The 22,996-nt window shown below is 36.8% G+C and overlaps 1 protein-coding gene across 22 annotated transcripts in view; it reads right to left on the minus strand.

The window, feature by feature from the left end:
- The window catches only part of arhgap32b (Rho GTPase activating protein 32b), a 138,815-nt gene that overhangs the window by 37,880 nt on the left and 77,939 nt on the right, over positions 1 to 22,996 (minus strand). For 16 of the 22 annotated variants that reach the window (XM_087301311.1, XM_087301306.1, XM_087301301.1 and 13 more), the window contains 2 exons: positions 8,361 to 8,447; positions 3,640 to 3,777 (listed from right to left, as the gene is read on the minus strand). In XM_087301311.1, coding sequence (XP_087157437.1) covers positions 3,640 to 3,777; positions 8,361 to 8,447 — 225 coding nt within the window. Of the gene's footprint in view, positions 1 to 3,639; positions 3,778 to 8,360; positions 8,448 to 11,255; positions 11,688 to 12,455; positions 12,958 to 22,996 lie in introns of those variants that run through there. The other 6 variants (XM_087301319.1, XM_087301317.1, XM_087301315.1 and 3 more) reach the window with 3 other exon arrangements.

Raw genomic sequence — 22,996 nt, forward strand, 5'->3', positions numbered from 1 at the left:
CCCAGTAAAAAAAAAATGGAGACAGGAGAATATAAGCTCGTCAGAAAAAAGCTTAACGTTAAAACATGATAGAGGTAAAACTAGTTTTTTTTTATTTATTATTGTGGTAATGCATTCAAGCTCAGAAGTTTGTGTTTTACAGATTATTTTTCAGGCAGAGGAAATTAAAGAGAGCATTTCATAATTCCCAGCCTCCAGAACAACTAATTGAAGGTAAAGTTGTTTTATAAAATGTCAGCATGTGGGTTTACTCTCGGTTTATGATTGTCTAGAAGAAATTAAGCGCACCACATCCCAGTTTGTCTACGTAATTTGTCCTCAGCCATAATGCAACACTGAATGTATTTATAATGTACAACAAAAGCTATATTCTAAATGCAGACAAAAGAAGTCAAAACATCTTAACTACATGAATGTTTCTGTGTCTCTCTGTTTTTAGAAGCACTTTAATATGTAGTTTCCACTTATTCACATCATACCCAACATGGCATAAATGTATCTACGCCATGCAAGTTTCTTTAACTATTTTTATGACAAGTAAATAAGATTTAAAAAGAAAGCACATTTGAAAAGATTATTATTACCTTAATTTTGCTTTATATTAAAGTAAAAATGGATTTAGCACATCGAAAATGTTTGCAGTAATATAAAATAATGAATTGAAATAGTTAAAAAAAAAAGAGCTTATTTATTTTTATTATTATTTATTTATTTACTTTTTTTGGCTAAATTAAAATGTATAATATACACTAGGGATGCTCTGATCGATCGGCCAAAGATCGGTATCGTTAAAGATCGGTACATTTTCATGACTCGATCTACAGTATATTCAACAATCTGGCCGATCTCATGAACCGATCGCAGGGGTTTGTTTATGAGTTTACAAGCAGAGAAAGCCTGCACAACTTAAAGCAGCCACAGCACATGAGGAGGTAAACAATGTGTGGAGGCATGATTGATTGATGTGCTTGTGTCACAACAGCTAAAGAATTTTTAGATGTGGTGCGACCTGTTTATACAGTTTATTGGCAAGACTCGCGCAAGTGATGCTCGCTTTGAACATAACCCTTTGTTTTATGGCTGAGTTACAAAAAAGTCAACTACAAATAAATGATACAATTAATTGTTGTAAATGAAGCAGACTTTAAAATGTAAAAAAAATGTCACTTGACAAAAAGTAATGCACAGGATATTGGAGGGTAAATCAAGGCAAAGGCAGGCGCATGTCGACTAGTGTTTTCAGCAGAACTCCATTGTGGTATAAATGAGAAGAGTTTTGACTGTAATAAAAAGTTTAATACCAAATGTTAAAAATGATACAGCATTACTCATGATTAAAAGAAACATTTTTTTTAGTTATTTTTAAATATTACCTAATGAATTAGGAAATAACCAATGTCCAATTTAATGTTATACGATGTGACACATTCGGTTTGCTATATATTCAGCCCACATCCCTCAATCAAGTTTGGTTTTTGGCCCTTTATAAAAAAAAAAAATAAATAAATAAAAAAAAAGTTTAGGCACCCCTGTTCTAAGCATTACATTTTTTAGATTAAATGAAAAGAGCAGCAAAGATTTTGCAAGTGACAGATCTGCTGTCAATAGTTGAAGACAAGCAAAATATTTGTATGGTCTTGCATCCATTTGGGTCTGTTTACATATGACAACTGAAAGTTCTGGCTAGAAAAAAAAAGATAAAACTGGCTAGAATTATTAGATAAATAAAACTTTTTTTTTTCATGAATAGTTAATAATATAACTTCTGGTAAAATAGTTATTGTAATAAACACTAGTTCCTTTTAGTAAAGAAGTAATGGATTAATAGGTGTGCATTTTAACTTCTTTTGCATCAGATATGTGCTCCAAATTTTTCCTTAATTAAGACATGTTGCATTCTTCTTTCATCATTTGCAATGTTTCCAAATGCATTGTTTGTCATTTTTCTTACTAATTTTTATGTCTGTGTTATATTATTTTCTGTAAATCTGCTTCTGGCCATGTCCACATTTAATGGAATGGTTATAATAGACATGTTTGTGTCTATTGCTGTTACTGTTTATAATGTCCATACCTTTTGTTTGTACTTTCCCTGTAAAGCACTTTGTGTGACCTTGTGGCCGTTGGAAACTTGCTATATAAATAAATTAAACTTGAACATCTCCACCTTATAATTATACTTAGAGTGAAAATGTGCATAATGCATTATAAATCTTGAAGCATTGGAATCAGTACTCTGTATCGGCCGATCACCATGACAAAGAATCTGTACTTGGTATCAGCTGCAAAAATCCTGATCGGAGCATCCCTAATATACACATGCCAGAAGTTATTCAAATCAAAATTAATATGTTTACTCAACAAGAATGTATTAAAGTGACCATGAAAACAATAAAAAAAAATAAAATAAAATATCAGTTTTGTTTAACACTAAACTTACCTAATTCTAATTATCAGGTCTGATGCCATATAGTGCATACATATTAGTATACTACAACACAAAAAGTGATTTGGTGACTGGTAAACAGTCTATGAGAGAACATAGGAGGAGCTTGAGCTGTGCCAATGATCTGTGCCAATGAAGGCCCACAGGAGTGTAATCGCGATCCAAAAGGCACTGAAGGGATCTGTTTCATCTGAGCATGTCTCAGGATCCACCCTCCTGTCAATTCCTTTCCCAGTTATACAGTATGCTGGCACAGACTCACTAAAATGTAATATTAAGGCCAACTGGGGTTAATAAAGAAGCATAAATGCAAAAAGAAGACCATGAAGACAACCGCTTGATCTTTTATGTTTGATTCTGCTTCATGATCCTCCAGAATGGGAGATAACCCTCTACACTACAGAACGATAGCAAACAGAAGCTGAACAGAGTTAAATGACACAAAGGCCTTCTTGAGTTATTGCTACGCCGTACTCATGTTCTAATGAAGCTCATTTGTGTGAGATACAACACGTTTAATGCACAGGCAAGCCTTGTAATGAGGCTGTCCTTTGAGGTGCTTGTTCCTATAAATCAGAGCCAGTTAACCTTTTAAGATCATCACAAGACTTGTTATATCGAATTCCCTTTTCAAGATCCACCAACACCTCTAAATGGCCTCTCTCTGAGTAAACCTGCACAACGCAATTGGTGAAACACGAAATTAGAGCTGTTTTCTAGCACTGAGAAGCTTAAGCCCCCGATTGCACAGAAAACCATCATGGAAGCTTCCACTTAGCAGCTCAGAGAGACTTCAATTACAGTAAAACATAATGGGCAGCATTATCAGGCACTCCAACTTCAAAGCAGATCAATTCAGCTGTGAAAATATGCCACAGTTCAAGTATACTACTCTGGAAAACAAATGCTAGGTATGCCCAAAACAGTCGGAGAAGAGTTTTTTTTTTTTTAAACACTACAGGGATATCCATTTGATGGTCTATCAAGGGACACCATTAGGTGCTGTTAACCAGCATCACTGTGCACTCGTTCATCCCAGATGACTAAAGCTGCTCTGAGAGAGCCATCCTGCTGGATAAGCATCATGTATACTGGGTATAAAAGGTCTGACCACTCTGCGTTTACAGGCAAGAGCGTATAATGGCTCATTGGCCACAGGGGAGTGCTAAAAGAGAGGCGTTTTGGGGTCTTACCTCCGCTCTCTCCCTCAGGCTGTCGAAACGGGGCAGCTCAGGGAGCTGGGAAAATCGGCGGTCATAGATGCAGAGATGGAGATGCTTATCCAAGACTCGGAAATCTTCATAGCTTCGTCTCACGATCCAGCTTCGTCCCTGTGGGGAGGTAAAAGAGGGCCGTAACTCAAAGGTAAACAAACAAATTAAAGTGTGTTGATGTTTGGTTCGCAGAATAAACATGTGGGCTCAGTTCTTGAATAAACCTCATCTGACCAGAGTAGTTTCACCGTGACCACACACACACACTAGGCCACTTCAGAGCAGTCACACCACAGCTGTGTGTGTTTAATCCTGGACAAAGCAGCATTCAAAGGCACGATGAGAGGGACAGTGACCACACAACCTTTTTTTTTCTTTTTTTTTTTTACAGTTACTAGTTTTACATATTCTAATAGAAATATTGATTATTTGAGAGAAGACGGAAAAAAAAACTGAATACAAAGCTTTGGAAAAATAATGAATAAATCTACATATGCAACCTGGACATTGGAAATATCCATATTCACTATGCAAGGTTTAGCTAAATGCATTTTAAAACTTCCAGAAAGGAAAAGTATCGTTGGGTCATTCATAATGTGGGGGGATAGGGGTGGGGGTGATTTTACGGCATTGCATCATGACAAAAATATGTTTAGCGTTCAGAAAACAACACTGGCTGAGCTAAAGCAGACAAGCTCTGGATTTTATCAGCTAATATTAAATAAATTATAAAGGAATGTTGCATGAAAGAGAAACCGTTGCATCACAGAAGTTTGAGGTCAATACGTTTCTTTAAAAAAAAGTATTCTTCAACAAGAACTTTTATTCAACTAGAACACAATAAACATATCCAAAGATGTTAAATACAACATTTTTAATGCTACAAAGCTTTCTCTGAAAAAAATAATAACCAAAGGAGCACAACACTAAAAACGATTTGTATTTTAATTGATTTTCCCAACATTAATGTTTTCATTGGAATGTTACTTAAAAAGAAAAAAAAAAGAAAAAAAGAAAATGTAAGAAATCTACCATCCTGGATCTTTTGAATAACATTGGGTCCTATCAAACACCCGGCACAATAAGGTGCAAGACTTATTTGTTGCTATATTTAGACTATTTTTACATTTTGCGACCTGTTGTTTACATAGGAAATCATTTGCGCCACTTTGTGGATATATATATATATATATATATATATATATATATATATATATATACACATACATATATATATATAAATATATCCACAAAGTGGCGCATGGCATGACGCAAAAGAGAATATGAGATGAGACTCTGTTTGGTTTAATGCACATTATTCTCGAAACACACCCATAATTCATTAAGTGAATAAGCACAACCCTGTTAAATCATGCACCAGGACGCACACTGTATTTTTGCTTTTGTGCACATGCATTTTAGACTTTGCACCTAGATCGTTAAAATAGAGCCCATAGTGTCTGATAAACTTGATCAACTTAATCAGCACATAAACATCTTTTAAATCTACATAATTGCACTGCAAATCTGTCTGACAGCAGGGAGCAGCTTTGATAGGAGAATCAGCAGCTGTATAAAGCACCTGAGAAATCCCAATTTGAAGATGTTAATGAACATGAAACCGAATATGCTGATGGGATCCTATGGAGAAGAGTGTGGGAATAAACCCAGCATGTTAACCTTCTCATCCCTGCCTCGCATGTTGGATTCCTTCTACCCCAATGCCTTTGTGGCTGCACTGTGCAAAGCATCAATCATCCTGACAGTGCTGTGCAGCTTGACTGGGCCACATTGTGCACTGCTGCAGACCCACAGTTAACCAATCAGACAATCTAATGAAACTTTGTACTGCAGCACATGCATGTTTGCTAGTAACTATACACGGTTTGATATACCAAGCACTGAGATGATGCTTAAAGGAACACTACACATTTTTTGAAAATAGGCACATTTTACAACTCACCTAAAATTAAACATTTGATTTTTATCATTTTTGGCAAAATTCATTAAATCATTTTCCTATTTAAAGCTTAGACATTGTGTACCAAGACTGACAGTTAGGGTTGCGCAATATATTTTTTTTGCATCGATATTACAATATGTGAACAAGCAACATTCACATCGCAGGATATGTAATGTGGAGTCAGGATTACAGCAAGGTATAATTGTGGAGTCAGTTTAACCATAAAAACTTGACAGTTTGTTAGTTGTGTGTGTTTTAAGGCCTGTGACTGTGTTTAAAGCATTTGGGCACAAGGAATTATTGCATTTTGTAGCTTCATCTAAAAATTCATTTTATAGACAATTTCAATGGGACCATTGTTTTTGCTTACATACCTCAAAATGGTCTATTTAATAATGTATATGATGAAGAATATACACCTTCATTGTTTGTTTGATAATTTTATTACTGTACCTGAATACTGTTAGATTATTTCATTGATCCCCTTGCTCTATCTATGCTGGTAATCAGTCTATTATGTTTTCTGCAGATGCGCACCTCTAAAAAAACCTTCTCATTCAATATAAACGAATACATTACTTCAAAACAGAGCTGTAAAAGTTATTTAGTGAATTATCGCAATATAAATTGCAGAAAATAAAAATACCGCAATGTACATTTTTTACAATATTCTGCAGGCCTACTGACAGTAAATGAAAATTTGTTATTTTTATGCTAGGAACTATAGTCTCATTCTGGCGTAATAATCAAAGAACGTTGCTTTACCATGGCTGCAGCAGGTGCAATGATATTGAGCATCACATGAAAATTGTTCCCATCTAGCACTGCATAATATTACTGCACCTGCTGCAGCCATGGTACAGCACCAAAGTTCCTTGATTATTATCAGAGCAGGAATCCTAAAGGTAATTTCAATATCTTTATAAGACTTTTTAAAGACCTTCTCAGAATATGTTTATTAAATTAAACCTTTAATTTAATAAACAAAAAGTTGTTAATAAACAGTTGTAGTTAAATAAATCGATGGAGCACAGCCATGCAACAGAACTCAGAAAAGTTCAGAAGAAACAAAACTTGAAAAAATAAATTACAAGGTTGGTTTCAGTGACAGGCTTCAGCCACTATATAAACTTGTCTTTCTCCACCCAGAAGTAAGCAAACTTACATTTTGCCATCTGTTTCGCGCTATGGTTTCACTACATGTGGAGAGCATCACATCACCTTCCTGCATTTGTCACAAATTACATGACATCACCCGGACAGAGGAGCATAGCCGGAACGTCCCAGCCAGAACCAATCGCATAGATTGAGCATGCCGTTGTTAATATTAAGAGGAAAATAAATATATTTATGCTTTTGTGGAGTCAAACACTTTGGACAACGCTTGAACAAAATTTAAGACCTCGTAAAAATGTGATTAAGGCTTAATACCTTATAGAGGCCTTAATTTTCTCCTAATTGATTTATCAACTGCTAATACTTTAAGACCCCGCAGACACCCTGATTATGCTGGAATAAGTCTAGTTCCAAAATATATCAACATATAAAATAGCATCCTCCATTGGTCTTAGTGAGATGCTAATGGTCTAATCCGATTCAGTGATTTATGCTAAGCTAAGCTAAAAGTGCTCCCGCCAGACACAGAGGTTGGCTGAATGGATTAAAAAATTATAAAACTCAACTCTTTAACTCAAGGTTATTTGTAAAATGAGCCTATTTCCAAAAAAATGTCGCGAGTTTCTTTAATAACCACTTGCACAGCAAATCAACTTTGAAAACCGTTCTACAGAAACTAAAAATTCATAAAAATGTATTTGCCGCTAGTATAAAGATAAGGCACATCGATTTATTTCGGACCCTTGTGCATGTGACAAGACTATAATGAACTATTCTCACTACATTAACATTATACAGATTAATTTTCCACTCTAATGAAGCTCAAATCAATTCATGACACTACTCTTTTTCATAACCATTTAGTATTTTTCCTCTCTCGTTTGGAATATATACACTTTTCCTTCCTTTGTTCAGTCACCAAGCCACAAAGTCTATATTCAGAGTAAATGGAAAACCTCAATGTGTTTGATTTGCCATTTTCCCAAATGAGGACCAGAATGAAAATACCTCAAAAATGTTTGTGTTTTTGTGCGCCAATAAAAACAAACAAAAAAAAAAAAAACAAACACCTTCCTACTTCCAATACATTTCATAGGGGTCTGAGCAGCAATGACAGTGGAACTAAAGGGATTTTCCTGTATGTATGATCCCTGTCCATTCAAGAGGTTCCTAGCCAAATATGCACCCTCAGTCGTTAACTTTTTTCTCTCTCTTTATAAACACACAGGAGCAGTGCTGTGGATTTGGATATCTTCACAACACACACACACCAGGATAAAATGAGGTTTCCACACACAAAACCCAGACTGCAGATATTTTTCCACTGAGTTTTCAAGGCTGCCAGCGCTCAAATCAAGTGCACAAGCAGCCGGTTGCGTATATGCTACACAAGATTTAAAGGGACAGCTCACTTTAAAATTCTGTACATTTTCTGATTTAAATTTATAGCTTAACTGGTTGACTGAAGTGCATAAATCATCTCTACCTTTAGCGAGAGGCCACTGGCACAATATTAACTTGAACAAGGCATTTTAAAACTATACAATTCTGAAATTCATAAATACAACATTCATTCTCATGCATATGGACAAAATTCTTATTATGCAAGAAACACTTTTACCTGACAGTAGATCTGAACCAAATACACAGGCTCTTTTGACTCCAGGCCATTCCGTGTCACTTCAGTCTGCTCATCTGCGAGGGTTAACTATGGAGAAAGAGATGAACAAAAGGATGAGTGGATGTTCTTGTTTTAGTGACAGCTGTAGACTGCTGATGCTGAAAACGCATAAGACATCCATCACATCTTTTTGCTACTATGAGAAACTTTGGTGCTCTCAGTGAATAAACTACTTGTGTGTCTCTACAGTCATGTGTAGAGATGGCACCTCTGGTAAGAAAAGGTGCTAACAGATTTGTCACAGACTGAGCAAATTGCCTGCATACTATAAATAATAAATACAGATGCACAGAAACAGTCAATCCAGTGAGAGACGGATCAAAAACTGAGCCATGTGTAGAAATCCACAAGTGATTAATTTATAGAGTGACATGAATGCATTAATTTAGTTAGAATTTAGTCATCTATGCAGTTTTTATGACTTAAAGAGATAGTTAACCCAAAAATGATTTACTCTCCCGTGATTATAAACCTTAACAAGTTCTTTTTTCTGTTGAGGACTAAAGATTTTTTTAAGAAAACCAAAAAACTGTACCCATTGACTTCCAAAGTAGGCAAAACAATCATCATTAAAGGATCACGAAACACCAAAACACATTTTTAGAGATGTTGACAGTCATATATATGTCCCACGTTGCTAAAAACACTTATTAGGATACATATATTGTTTAAAAAAAATTTTTGAAGCAGCATTGAGTTTTCAGCATATCTGTACATTAATTCATGAGAAAGACTTGGTTTGAACCACTTAGCGCCCTCTGTTGTGGACGAGATGCAACTTCATTACTATGCATGTGTTGCCAACCGTAATTCAATAAAGAAGAAGAATTGTTCAAAGACATGGGTCGTCAGTCCTGCATTTATAAATGTGCCGCAATGAAGGTTTCTATTTCCCCACAATGAGCACAGCTCGCATATGAACCCACATTTGTGGATTTACAGTGGTCTACTAACAAGCGACAAAAATATGTTTGAGCGGAACATTTTTTATCTGAGAGCTTTTCGCATCTGAAAATGATGTAATCTGGATTTGCCACTCGTCTTCTTTTAAAAAAGACACTGTTCTAGTTCATGTTAATTGTCCTGTCTACAGATTTGGTAAGTGTGTGATCAGTGTTCCTTGTTTATCTTTATTCAGATGGCAAAGTTAGCTAGAATCGTCAGCAATCCAGGGGTGTCCAAACTCAGTCCTGGGGGGCCGGTGTCCTGCATAGTTTAGCTCCAACTTACTTCAACACACCTACCAGGAAGTTTCTATTGTATCTAGAGCTTGATTAGCTAGTTCAGGTGTGTTTGATTAGGGTTAGAGCTAAACTCTCCAGGACACCGCCCCTCCGGGACTGAGTTTGGACACCCCTGCCTTAGTCAAAGTGATTTAGTTACTGTTTACAGTAATATCACTGCAAAATTATGGACTGAAAATCCTCTACTTCCATACAGCTCTCAGATCAACTGTAAATGCTGCCCTCCGAATCACTGTCTATCTCCCCTGAGTCTGTGTTTATGTTGCCGCAGTGAAAATCAGCTGTTGTGCACATAATGAAACCCCCTTTTCAAGCAAAGCCTTCCTTCTTTCGCCACTTGACACTACCAACTAAACAAAGCTGGGACTCTCACACTTTCCTGCATTCAAACTAGAAGTGTAAAAAAAACATAGTGAGACAGTGGGCTTCATGGCCCTTTAAAATCCGTGGTTATATGTTTGCAAATTGTCCAAAGTATTTTCTTGTGTGTTTAACAGAATAAAGAAACTTGTGTAAAAGATAACAGAATATTCATTTTTGCATTAACTATCCATGTAATACAAATCGCAAGATTACTAATACTAAGTGATAGCTTTATAAAAAAATAAAGTAAGAATGGGTATTTCAGAACCATAAAAAACCCCAATTTTCATACATCACATCTGTGTGGGGAACAAAAGATAAATGCACAATCACTAATTTTATATCATTTATATAAAATGTCCTCTGACAATTATGCATGTATATTACTTTGAATATTACCCATTGCATCATCTCTCAGGCTGTTCACACGTACAGTAAATGGTTAAGTGTTTTGCAAGTGACACATTTCTACTGTGACTCATTTGAGTTTGTTCATACTGTGAGATAGTTGATGACCTCAGTGAGACACACACAGTGAAAAAAAATCGTTGTCTTGCCAAAAACAAAGGGTGACTACATCTTAGTCAAGTGCAGCTAGTCACACTCCCACATCAAGCAAAACAGCATTGCACAGAATCCCTCTATACCAGACTGCATTAAAACAGCAAATGTATCTAGCCTTTTTAATAAGCTTGAAGAGCTTTGACAGCAGCTATTTGGACTGAAGCATTGAGCGGTAAATCTTGATAGAGCGTATAAATGGTTTCATCCAGGTGGATCCACTGATGAATAATTTAATTATTTACACAAAATTTCCCTTGAGATCAATAAACGTCTTTCCATCTCCATCCATCGAAAGAAATACACTTGAATGAATGTTTACACAGGCACCACACATCTCAGAGTGGAAGAGCAGATATAAAACCACAGCTCTAACCACTTGTGTTTGTTTACAACTTATATTAACATTAATTCTGGTCATCTGATCCCAAGTTGACAGGTTTTAGTGAAAATGTTGGCTTGTTGCACTGTGTAAATGGGCATGAGCAAGATTTTAAAGCCAATTTAGTGGAGAAAAAAAATAAACTGCAAGCTACAGTAGATCATGTTCTCTCTGGGATTTATTAGGACACATTAACGCATAAACGTACAAATGTGGTCTCGTACATTTCTAACCAGATATCAAAATATTTTACAGTATGCAAGTATGTTAGCGCTGACTACTCACCTACTTTATGTTGGTTTATTATAATACTACACAGTCTTTTGTAGCACAAAGGTGTCTTTGAATAGTTTCCATTTGTAACTGAAGGATCCAAACTGCAGAAAAGGTACCAACTGCTCCTTTAAATTGGAAAAAGATCATGTGAACCCTTAAATCTGTAGTCAAATCTCATCTCTACGAGTGTGCGGCAGTGTTAATTACACTCAAGTTCAGAAAGCAGCCATTAGGTTGTATTCCTGTCACGATGAGTAAAAGCTCAGAGGCGCTGCACTCTTTAGAGCGAGAGGATTATGCCCTTAAATAAGGCAGGGTTACAGAGAGCTGTGAAGTATTAAATATCCGTCTCAGTGAGTGTGCGAGTGAAACTTCAGACATCTTAACAATACCACATGAAGGCCCGACTGAGCTATGGTCTAAGACTTCTGTTCATTCCACATCCTTACATGTGAGAAGTGAAATCTAATGCTGCCGCTCTGACGTGAGCAAAGAAACAGACCTCTGACCAGCAAGGTCTATATGAGAAGAGTGGGAAGGGATTAGAGGGAGGCACAACCAGGTGCGCTATACGTCAAGTTTGGAAGCGGTGGGCTTCAGTAAAGTCTGGAGAGCCAGCTCCTCGGAAAACCCTGGGTAACATGAGAAGTAATGACCCAGTTAAAACCATCACTTCAACAGCTTGCCAGTGCTGAGAGAAAGAGAGGTATCCCCGTCACCACTGCCAGGAGATTCCACTAAACTTTCAGACTTAAATGGTTGGGGAAACATTCTTTAGCTGTGACCATAAAGTCCCACTGGACACGCACACAAAATCCTTGGCAAAAGTGGTCAGTGATCCTTGGCGGGACAAAATGTTCAACTGCATTGTTTGATAGAGCCCATGGATAGCATCTATGATTTATGGGGATCCTTTAGCTAATCGTTTACAAGCACTGACAGGCATGAAAGATATTACAGTACTCCTGGTGCTTAGAAGGCACATCACCTTCCTCAAGAGCCTTTATAAAAATCCATTTAGAAATGTGTACTGTATATCTCCATAGTGCATGGTTATATAGCAGTGATCCTAAAAGTATGAATTCAATGGTCCTAGTGTCAGCTGAAGTGTAAATATAGAGCGATTAAAGTAAAGGTATGACTAAGAGTAAAAAAAAAAGGGTGGGAAGCATACAAGCAGAATGAGCAAGCTGAGCAAAGACGACTTACAGAGCCACAACATCCCGCATGAACTGATTAATGCAGCATCTTTTGTTCACCCCAAGATTCTGGCAGCACGCTGGATGAACAATTCAGAAGCCTCACATCTGAACATTCAAGGATTCCCGCCTTCGATGTCCAATAGTCAAGCATGTGTGAGAGAAACACCCGTTGTTTTTATCCAGCACAAATCCAGTCTGCAAAACACAGATGTCAGTTGAGTTTCCCAACCCCTCCTGAGTGCAGTCCCGGCTGAGTTGTTGTAAAGCACGAGGACAGAGGTTCCCCCTTAGAAAACGTGGAGCACTGACTGCTCGGCTTTTTGCAAAATTCCAGTTGTTTTCCCAGGACTTTGCTGCAGTTTGGTTTTCCTTATTTGTGCTAGACTCTCTTACTCCATCTGCAATCCCTCTACACCAGAGAAAAAAAAAAGAATGAAAAAGTATGATGCAAAAAGCAGTCGTCCTTTTGCATCTGTTGTGGTGTCCTTTCAACACACGCTGTCGTTTTCTCCGGACTTTAACTGTCTCCCCCTGTTCCCAACCCCCAGCTGCTCCCCCTTCACTAGCGCTCAATGGTACAGTCCCTGGGACAAAGCACAGGGCCGGTGAGCCAAAAGAAACAGTGGGGAAAGCGCTGAAGAGGGGGTTGCCCTTGTAGGAGCACAGAGCGGTTCTCCAGCATGTGCCCTTCACTTTCTGTCCTGATCCTCTGGGACCAGTGCAGTCCACAGTGAGAGAAATAGAAGTGACAGAGAATAATGTTAGTGGTGCAGTGAGAAGGTCTGGAGAATCCTTCATGAACGACTAAAGCTGCTCAAGGCAGCAGGGCTGCATTGTCTAATAATCACGCTATTGTAGAAGCACAAAAGACAAAGAGCGGGAACAAAGAGCCTCCATATGTCTCGTACTTTGGCAGGAGGTATTTTCTGTTCAGAGCCATTTTTAATGACCTAATTATCATGTTCAATGATGGAGACAATAAGGACAGGGCAAGATGGTCAACTAATTCAACAACATAGTCTCTAATTAGTGCGACCGACCAATGTATGTAGCTTTTTAAAATGTATACACTGTTAAACATCATCTTTTTGTTTCACAAAAAACCTTTAAATATTATTTTAAGGTTATTCATGGAAGCATTGATGCCAATAAAGAACCTTGAGTTCTTAAACAGTAGAGTATAGAGCTTCCTAAAAGTGGAAAATGCAGCAATTTACGCCTTAATTTTCTGAACCTGAATTAACCTACTAAACTCTGGGACCTGGTACTGGGCCTGTGATGTCATTTACTTCTACATTTTTTAAATTTTAAAGGTCCATACTGGTCCAATACCCCCATAAATGGTTTCATTCTCTCATCAGTTGGAATGGAATAACTTTTGCGTAGATTATGACAGACATTTTTCTTTTTTCCTATGATTACTGACATGTGCAGAAACCACCTAAATTAATTACAGCAACCTAGACCACACAGAACCTAAAAAGTATACTTTCAAATTTGAGCTTACAAAAAAAGAAAAAATGTGCCTTTTTTGGAGGGAGTTGCTATTACAGACAACATATATAATTATTTTTATCACTTTCAACAGTGTTTTATGAAAATTAAAAGAGTTTTATTCAAAATTATACCAAACTTTTGTATTTACACTTCTCCTCTGGATTTGGAAAGCTTTTAAATTTGGGCATGCAAAATCCAGGCGGAAACCCCAAAATAGGACTTTACTTTAAGAGGTGAATCACTTTCTTTAAACTGCATACATTATAGATTTTGAATGATTAAATTAATTAAAATTAAAATTAATTTAAATTGCTTTGTTCAAATAATCCAATTTTAATAAACAAATAAATAAACGAATGACTGTAGAAATGAAAATTGCCATTGAAAAAACACACTGCTCTAAAAAAATATATTGTTAAATTCCTGAAATGATTGAAGTTAAAGTGTCACAAAACACCAAAACACAATTTTTGAGTTGTTGACAGTTGTATATGTGGCCCACACTGCTACAAACACTTTTAGAACACATATATTTCACAAAAAAGTAAAAAAAAAATTGTTTTTGCGTTATTTCGAGCAAATTCATACTTCCGGTTCGAAACAAATTTTTGAAGCTGCGTCATGGCCATGAGATCTTAGCGTGCATTCCAGCGTGTAGACTGGACGTCTGTACCGGCGAGTACCTTATGACTTATTGGAGTGTGCTGCATTCATTCATGAGTAAGACTTGGTTCAAACCAATCAGCGTGCTCTAATGTGTATGTGGTGCAACTTCATTACTATGCATGATAGCTTCGAAGACCTATTACAATGTTCAAACGCCAGAGAGACGCCACATTGTGTTGTCAAGCGGGAGAACAAGAATTGTTTGGAGATACGGGTCGTCAGTGTTACTTTTCTAATTTGCTGCAGTGAAGGGTTTGTTTTTATTTTCCCTCTATGAGAGCCGAGCTGGACTCACACGTGGATTACAGTGCATGCGACAAGCGACAGAAATACATTTTTTTACCCGAGAGCTTTTCTCATCTGGAAAAGGTGAAATCCGGATTTGTCTTTCGTCTCTTTTTAATAAAGATGCAGCTCCAGTTGGTGTTGATTGTCCTATCTCTACAGATTTGATAAGTAAGCGATTAGAGGTCTTTGTTTGTTTATTCAGAGGCAAAGTAAGTTTGTGTTGTCAGGAGTACTTTTTCAGTGTTTAAAGACAGACTTTAGTCGAATGATTTCTAAGTTAACAGGGTTTACTGTACGTTAATATCACTACAATATTATGAACTAAAAATCTGCTGTAAATGCTGCTCTCCGAGTGTAAACGTAAGCACCACAATCAAACTTACCGTTGTGTAGTATTTTCGCCGCATTTTGTGACAGGAATAACACATAGGGCTTTCTGACGCAATCTACTGAGTGCATCTAAGTTACAGAGAAATGCTGAGGTTTTTTTTTTTCTCCCACGAGGGGCATAAATGAAATTCCTGAATGAAAGAGCCAAACTGCCGTTAAAGTCCACCATTTAATAATTTGGCAAATAATTCGATTACTGATGTCCACGTAAACACAGTCACTGTCTTTCTCCTCTGCGTCTGTGTGTTTGTTTTGCCTCTGTGAAAATCAGCACGTGCTCAAACCACTCCCATTTTATGCAAATTTTTACGGACTTTCCCTCTTTCCCTCCTCCGACACTCCCCCTAAACAGAGCTGGACACACCCACTTTCCTAACTTTTTCCAAAGTAGAGGTGTGTATAAACCCTGCTGAAACAAGGGGGTTTCATGGCCCTTTAATATATGGTATTGTCCCTATTAATTTGTCAAAGCCTAAACTGACTTATCTTAAGATCTACTGACAACTCCAGAGAAAGACACTTGGCCCTTGATGCTCAGATGCCTCCCTTGTGAGATCTCCTGGATTCTAAAGTTAAGACATTGCTTAAGTCAGTGATTGTGATAAAAGCGGAAAAAAAACAACATAGATACTTAAGTAAACACCTTTCAGCTGTAAATCAGTGGAGGTGACAGAGAAAAGCAGAGGGTCACTCCAAATGACATCACTTGTGCCATCACAGCACATCTGAGGGTGATTATAAAGATTTTCCAAGAGGAGTGTTGTGAAAACGCTGCAGCCAACCACACGGAACGCAAGATAGATCCAAGAGTCCTGCTATTCGACCTGCAGAAATGAGAAATCATTCCCTGGAGTCCCACTCGCTCAGAAACACATGGCTGCCTCAGTTTGTACGTGTGAGTTTGGGGAGAGAGGTTGGCTGGTATGAGTTGTTTGGATGATTTCATGAAAGCTGTGCAGACCAAAACAAATACGTGAGCTTAGGGACTTCAGCTAAAAAGTTGGGATGAGTTTAAAAATGCCATGGCCTAAATCTATGACACATGATTTGCCATTTGCTGACATTGAATGAGTTCCAGCAAGATTAGAAACACATAATGCAAGTTAACAAACTAATCTTTCTACTGAGAAAGAACTGGCAAGGTTGCAAAGCAATGACCTTTAAAGGGACAGAATTGCGATCCCACTGAATAAAGAGATGCCAAGTTGTATGATTATAAATTCCTCACTAATGTGTCTGGATCAGCAGTAGAAGAGCAATATTTGGGGTGGACACATTCCAACAGAAGATTTAACACCCTCAAACATCCAGTTCCTTAAATCTAGAGGCTAAGTGTGGAAAAGCACATTCCAAAAAACCGAGAGGAATGCACTATGGATGGGACATAATTAGTATTAATGAGTGAGATTGATTTATTCTGTAGCATTTATTTTTTACATTAACATCGACATATACATGTCAATATTGTGATAGCTATTATTATTATTAAGTAAATAAAAACTGTCACATTTAAATACACAAACCGTCAGTATGCTAAACTCTTAGCAAAACAGCAGGTTCTGCATCTGTGACTTGCAACAAAGCTCAAAAGTATCATGTATACACCGAATTTGCAAGATTACAAAGATAATATTTTTAAATTCATCCCCTTTCAAGAGTCATGAGCTGACATTAAAGGGCATCAATGATGAAAATCATCTTTTGTAAACTGTTTGGAAAGGACTGTGTGAAAGTAGATTGTGTCCACAGTGGATATTAACCTGTATCCTGTCAAATTTGCATGCAAAAACAGTGCAAAGTTAAGTTAGTGTGTTTGTGCGTAAGCTTTGTAACAACATTGTGTGTGTGACTCATCGTTGCAACTCCACAACAAACACATCATATATCATTGGGAAAGTTCTTACAGTAGTATTTCTCACAAACGTCATGAGATCTGCTTCCTTCGTGTCTGTCACTGTGCTGTTTATTTGACGCAGCCCAGGTGGAGATTTAGGCACACTCTGACAGGCATGTCGGAACGGCAGACGGGGAGAACTACCATTAGAAGCACAGGCAACAAAAACAGCTACATAGTGCTTAGAGCAGACAATTACAATGTTCTGAAATTTACAATAATTAAACTGATGGGTGTTTTGAGCTGAAACTTTTCAGACACATTTTGGAGACACAAAAGACTTCTCTTAAATCTTGAAAAGGGTAAAATAGGTGCCTTTTAAAGTAATTTTGTAACAAATAAAATGCTTTCAACAAATTTCAACACAATTGTTATTAGATAGTAACAGTTGACTGTTATTATACATAATCAGTAGTTTTTGTGCAATAAAAAGTTATTATATATATATTAATTATTATGTTAAACAGCTATGTTTAATTCCAATGTTTTGCTAAGAAAAATATCTGGTCATGTTTAACCGTAAAGGAACACAAGTATATCATTCTTTCTTGGTACATTTGGAGTCAAATCATCTCAGCAATAAATGCCTTGTGACTGATATCAGTTTGCAACCATTTACTATTTTTAGTTTTAATTTACTGAAGCAAAACATGACATTTCATAGCAAGTGCAAAACATTCCAAAAAGAAAAAAAAAGAGAAAAAAATTGTTTTAAAAAAATTACTCGACTGGCACAAATCATGATCAGGAAAAAACAGGTTTGTTGATCATAGGGGCAAACATGACCTATGGACCAGGAAACAGCCTTATCCTCTTCATCACACATTAAAACAAGACTCTCTCTTAACAGCTACACTTATAAAATTATAATCCAATAGTGACCTAGTTCATCCAGATTTGCCTGAACAGTGGCTGGGCATCTTGCCAGTTTTGCCAGGGTAAATCCTTATGCAATTCCACAAATCACGTTCTGAGAGGACATTCAAGGAAAATAAAGTCACTGTGGTGAAGAAAATGAAACGTATTATTTTTCACAAGTACATTTTACAGTCTAGACTGATAACATAAACAAATACACATAAATGTATTTGTAAATGTAAAAGGTGGCTGAAATATCTCTGCTGTTGATGGGGCAGGACTGCGGAGGTAAGAGCAGGTCTGTGCATATAAAGTGGTCTTCCCACACGCTCTCTAACCTAAGGGGGTTGGAACGAGCTGTATTTTTATCGGGCTGCAGAGTAGTTGTGTTTTTGAGTGCATGTGCCCACAGGCAAATAGTGGAGTGCTTCATTGTTTCATTGCAGAGGAGGAATCCACATACAGTGGGATCTCTGAGAATGACATAACCATGAAAGGTAACTTTGACAGGGTTTAAAGTGAATGGGAGAGTAAAAAGGAAAAGATGAAAACACACAATAGAGGGTAAAACTAAAACTAGAAGACATGTAAAACAACTTTCTAATAAAAAATAATAATAAAAAATATTCTCCTTGAAATTCTTGGTAAATAGTTTTTATTTTCATATATAAACACACTACAGTTTAAAACTTTAAGTATGTAAAAAAAAATTCACCAACAGTAAAAATTATTAGCAAAAACAGTAAACTAATAAATATTCTTAAATTTTTAAAACACTGTTTCCTGTTTTAATATACAGCTGAAATCAGAATTATTAGGCCCCTGAATTATTTGTTTTGTAGACTAACGAAACAAAAATTAGCATAAAGGGGCTATTAATTTTGACCTTAGAAATGGTGTTTAAAAAAACTAAAAACTGCTTTTATTCTAGTTGAAATAAAACACACAAGACATTCTCCAGAAGAAAAAAATATTATCAGAGATACTGTGAAATATTCTTTGCTCAGTTAAACATAATTTGGGAAATATTTAGAAAAAGAGAAAAAAATTCAAAGGTGGGCTAATAATTCTGACTTCAACTGTATATATTTAAAGGAGTTGCACTTAGTTTTCCAGGAGAAGTTGCTATTAATGGGCACCATTATTAGCTGCTATTAAGTGAACTGAAAAGAGCTTGAATTTGTGTCAATTTAACAAACAATAATTCATAACCCTATTATGCTCATGGCATCATTCATACTTTGCTTAGAAGTAAAAAGCAGTTATGAATACCTTTGCATCTATATACAGTAAAAGAACATCCATCTGTCTGCTGAGAATGATGTTTAAACCAATGTGTAAATCTCTGCTGCATTTTTTCCTCTCAATAATGAAATAAACTCCCAACAAAACAGCAGGTGAGAAAGTAGTTAAAGTCTCTAATCATCACAATAATAAGCTCTGAACATTACAAGGATGTGTTTAATTTTGCATTAATGATTCTTTAATAACTGTAAAGGGGTGAGACGGTGTATCAGTGGTTAGCACTGTCACCTCACAGCAAGAAGGTCGCTGGTTCGAGTCCTAGCTGGGTCAGTTGGCATTTCTGTGTAGAGTTTAATGTTCTCCCTGCGTTGGGGTGGGTTTCTTCCGGGTGCTCCGGTTTCCCCCACAAGTCCAAAGGCACGCACTATAGGTGAATTGAATAAATTAATTTGGTCGTAGTGTATGTGTGTGAATGAGTGTGTATGGGTGTTTCCCGATACTGCGCTGTGTAAAACATATGATAGATAAGCTGGCAGTTCATTCCTCTCTGGCGACCCCTGATGAAAAAAGGGACTAAGCCGAAAGAAAATAAATGAATGATAAATGTAAAATACACAAATGATTTGGACAATTTAAAAGTCTTTACTGTCATTTTGAATTCCTTTAATACATCTTTTGAATGGTACTGTAGAATATAAGATTTTTGTATTTTGGCACTGGATCATTAAATCACTGTGCTGTGCTTTTGCTGTACAATACATCAGTATTTAAAAAAAAACATTAAGCTTAAATTCAGAACATCTTGACCATTGTATTTCATAATCCTATTCTTTATTTCCATCAATGCCTGATTAACAAGCCGGCTAAGCTGACAGCTTTCGCGTCTATAACAGGTTGCCAAATATAAAATAAGTCTAACTTTTAAACATGAATCCCATGACCCCTGAATTTAGTTGTTTTCTGAACATCTTAAGTATATTTTACTTAAGAAAAAGACAGGATCTGTAAGCCTTTGTGTTTGGCATATCTCTGAAACAAATGATATCCCATTACCTAAATCCCAAAACTTAGTGTCAATCACAAGAGAACCCAGCAAGCATTTTATGTTTTTTAAAGATGTCTAATAGACGTCTAAACATAGTCATCTTAGCTAAAACAAGGCTAAATTTGGGCTGTCAGTGAAAACCTAAGAGACATCTAAGAATAGGCCAAAGCTAGACTAGTCATCAAATAAACAGAAATGAATGACTACACATAAAAAGTCTGTCTAATCGGTCTATTTGGCGACTAGTCTAGTTTTGGGCTGTTCTTAGATGTCTATTAGATTTTCACGGACAGCCCAAGTTTAGCCTTGTTTTAGCCAAGCTGTTGACATTTAGATGTCTATTAGACGACTATTAAACACAAAATTGTTTGTTGGAAAGTAATTAGATTTTTTTTAATTGCCACAAAGAGCAGCAGGCATGAAAAAACAAATCCTGAACATGTACAAAACCACTTTAGACACTATCTAGACAAATCCTGCACTGCTAATGTTTTAGGCTAATTCGTCAGATAAGCCCTGATAAACAAAAGGTGCTTGCACACTGAAGACACATTGTACTGCACAGATCGATAACAAAGCCAGCTCAGCAGCTAGTAAACATCCCAAAGAGATCTTGCGGCATGCTTTCCTCAAACAAGGTCTACCGCGGTACAAGAGCAGTGGCTGTCAGAACAGCACATCGCAGGACACAGTTACAACAGCGTGAGGCTTGGCCAAACACACATTTTGTTTGTATGGAGCCAGCATTTCCGCAGAGAGGAAGAAACTGCTCAAAAGCTATTTACAAGCTGCTCCTGCAATGCTAGAATAGATTAATGAGCTAGCCCGATGATCTACAGACAAGATCTTCATTAAAAGGCCGTCTTCAGAGATTGCCATCTCTTTAAAGAGCAGTTTGATTCCTGATTCAGCATTGCTTATGAATAGAGGGCAGAGGAAGATTGGCAGGTCAGTCAAGTTCCCCTCCTCCAAGGACTATTTCACAGGCCATTTCCTCCTGATATCTCTACGCTACAAGACCAGCTGAGGCATTTTGTCATTAACAAGCATCCATGGGGTCAACAGACCGGCATGATTTATGTGACCACACATACACACACGGCTGGACATATATGCACACTGCGGTGTGAGATGCTCTGATGGAAAAAGGGGGAGGCCACATGGGACAATGTGCCACGATTGTGCATGACTCCTTGGGGTTTGTGCGAGCACATTGCTGAATTGGCAACTGTTTTACAAACATGGTAAACAAGTGCAGAAAGCACAGCTTGCATGAAAAGCAATGTTTTAATGCAAGATCTCACAACAAGCGAGCTTGCCAAATATTGAATGTCACAAGCTGTTTTTCAATTCGCAGGGTCTTTATGCAGGGTTTACAGCTTACTACACACTACAAACTAAGCCATTATCAGTAAAAGAAATACTTCCGAAAACATTAAACAATTAATTGAGCTGTGCAAAATTAGTTTTTTAGTATGGCCAATTGTTAAACAATAAACTACAGTAAACTATTTGAAATGCTTTGCATATTTAATGTTCATTTTAATGATTAAATATTGTACATGTACAGCTCGTATTTAAGTTTTCCCCTCATTTATTCATTACAACTATTATTTATCAAATTAAACTGATCATAAATCAGATTCATTCATTAAATAAGTCAGTTTTCACAATTTAACCTTAAATTCAATAGTGCGGATATAGCACTCGTTCAGCCTCCTCGCTCTTCTGTATTACTCCACTCATAGTGACAGCAGATCAATACTCACTACAGTTTGACAAATATTGCAGCTGTCGGACAACATAATGTACTTAAATGCTTTGTTAGGTGAGAATTTAGTTGTTTAGATTGCAACTACACAATTTATTCATAAGGATAGTGCCTATTTCAAATATTTACGATTTCAGAGATACCATTCATCAGCTTGTCATACTGAGCAAAGCAAAGACGATTGACGTTCTGCCACAAGATGGCGACAGAGACCACATGATAAGACCTTAGATTAATTAACCCATGTTTTATGCCATAGTCTGGTAGTTTTTGCTTTGCTTTGGCTTTTTCAGGGTTAATCATTGTGATCTCCCGATTGTAACAGAGAAATACTGGGAAACATCTCTAGACTGATGGCATTTCATGATGTTCAGCCTTATAATCTTAAAATGTGAGCAAAATCACCTGTTTCGTCATTACTTTAGAAATTAGAGAATCATTCAAATACTAGCTCTAAAGTGATGTTTATGAAGTAGCAACGGTTTCTGCTGTTCTGACGTCAGATGTGAATGAATGGCGGACAAAAGTAGTTCCTCATAAAAAAAAGGGTTTTTACACTCTTCATGTTTGATTTTCTTTTTTATAAGCATATGCCATCAAACAGTTGCGATATGGCTGTATATCATCACTGGTGGGACAGTAAAGCAAGCCTCCCACCGGTGACGATATTTTAATGCTATTTCATTATTATCATTTAAAGGTTTCATTCAGAAATAACTGAGATTTAGGTTAACTTGTATAGATTTCTATTATTGAGGTGGCATATACAGTAATGACTAGTTGGTAACTTTCGCCATGTACCTCAAGGTTTTATAGAGATGAACAGTTATGCTTCAAATTGAACACTTCAAGAAACGGTTGGTGGTTCTTAATTGTTTTCACCAAGTACCACCT

The sequence above is a fragment of the Danio rerio genome, chromosome 21 (assembly GCF_052040795.2).
Source record: "Danio rerio strain M-AB ecotype USA chromosome 21, GRCz13ab, whole genome shotgun sequence".
Lineage (NCBI taxonomy): Eukaryota > Metazoa > Chordata > Actinopteri > Cypriniformes > Danionidae > Danio > Danio rerio.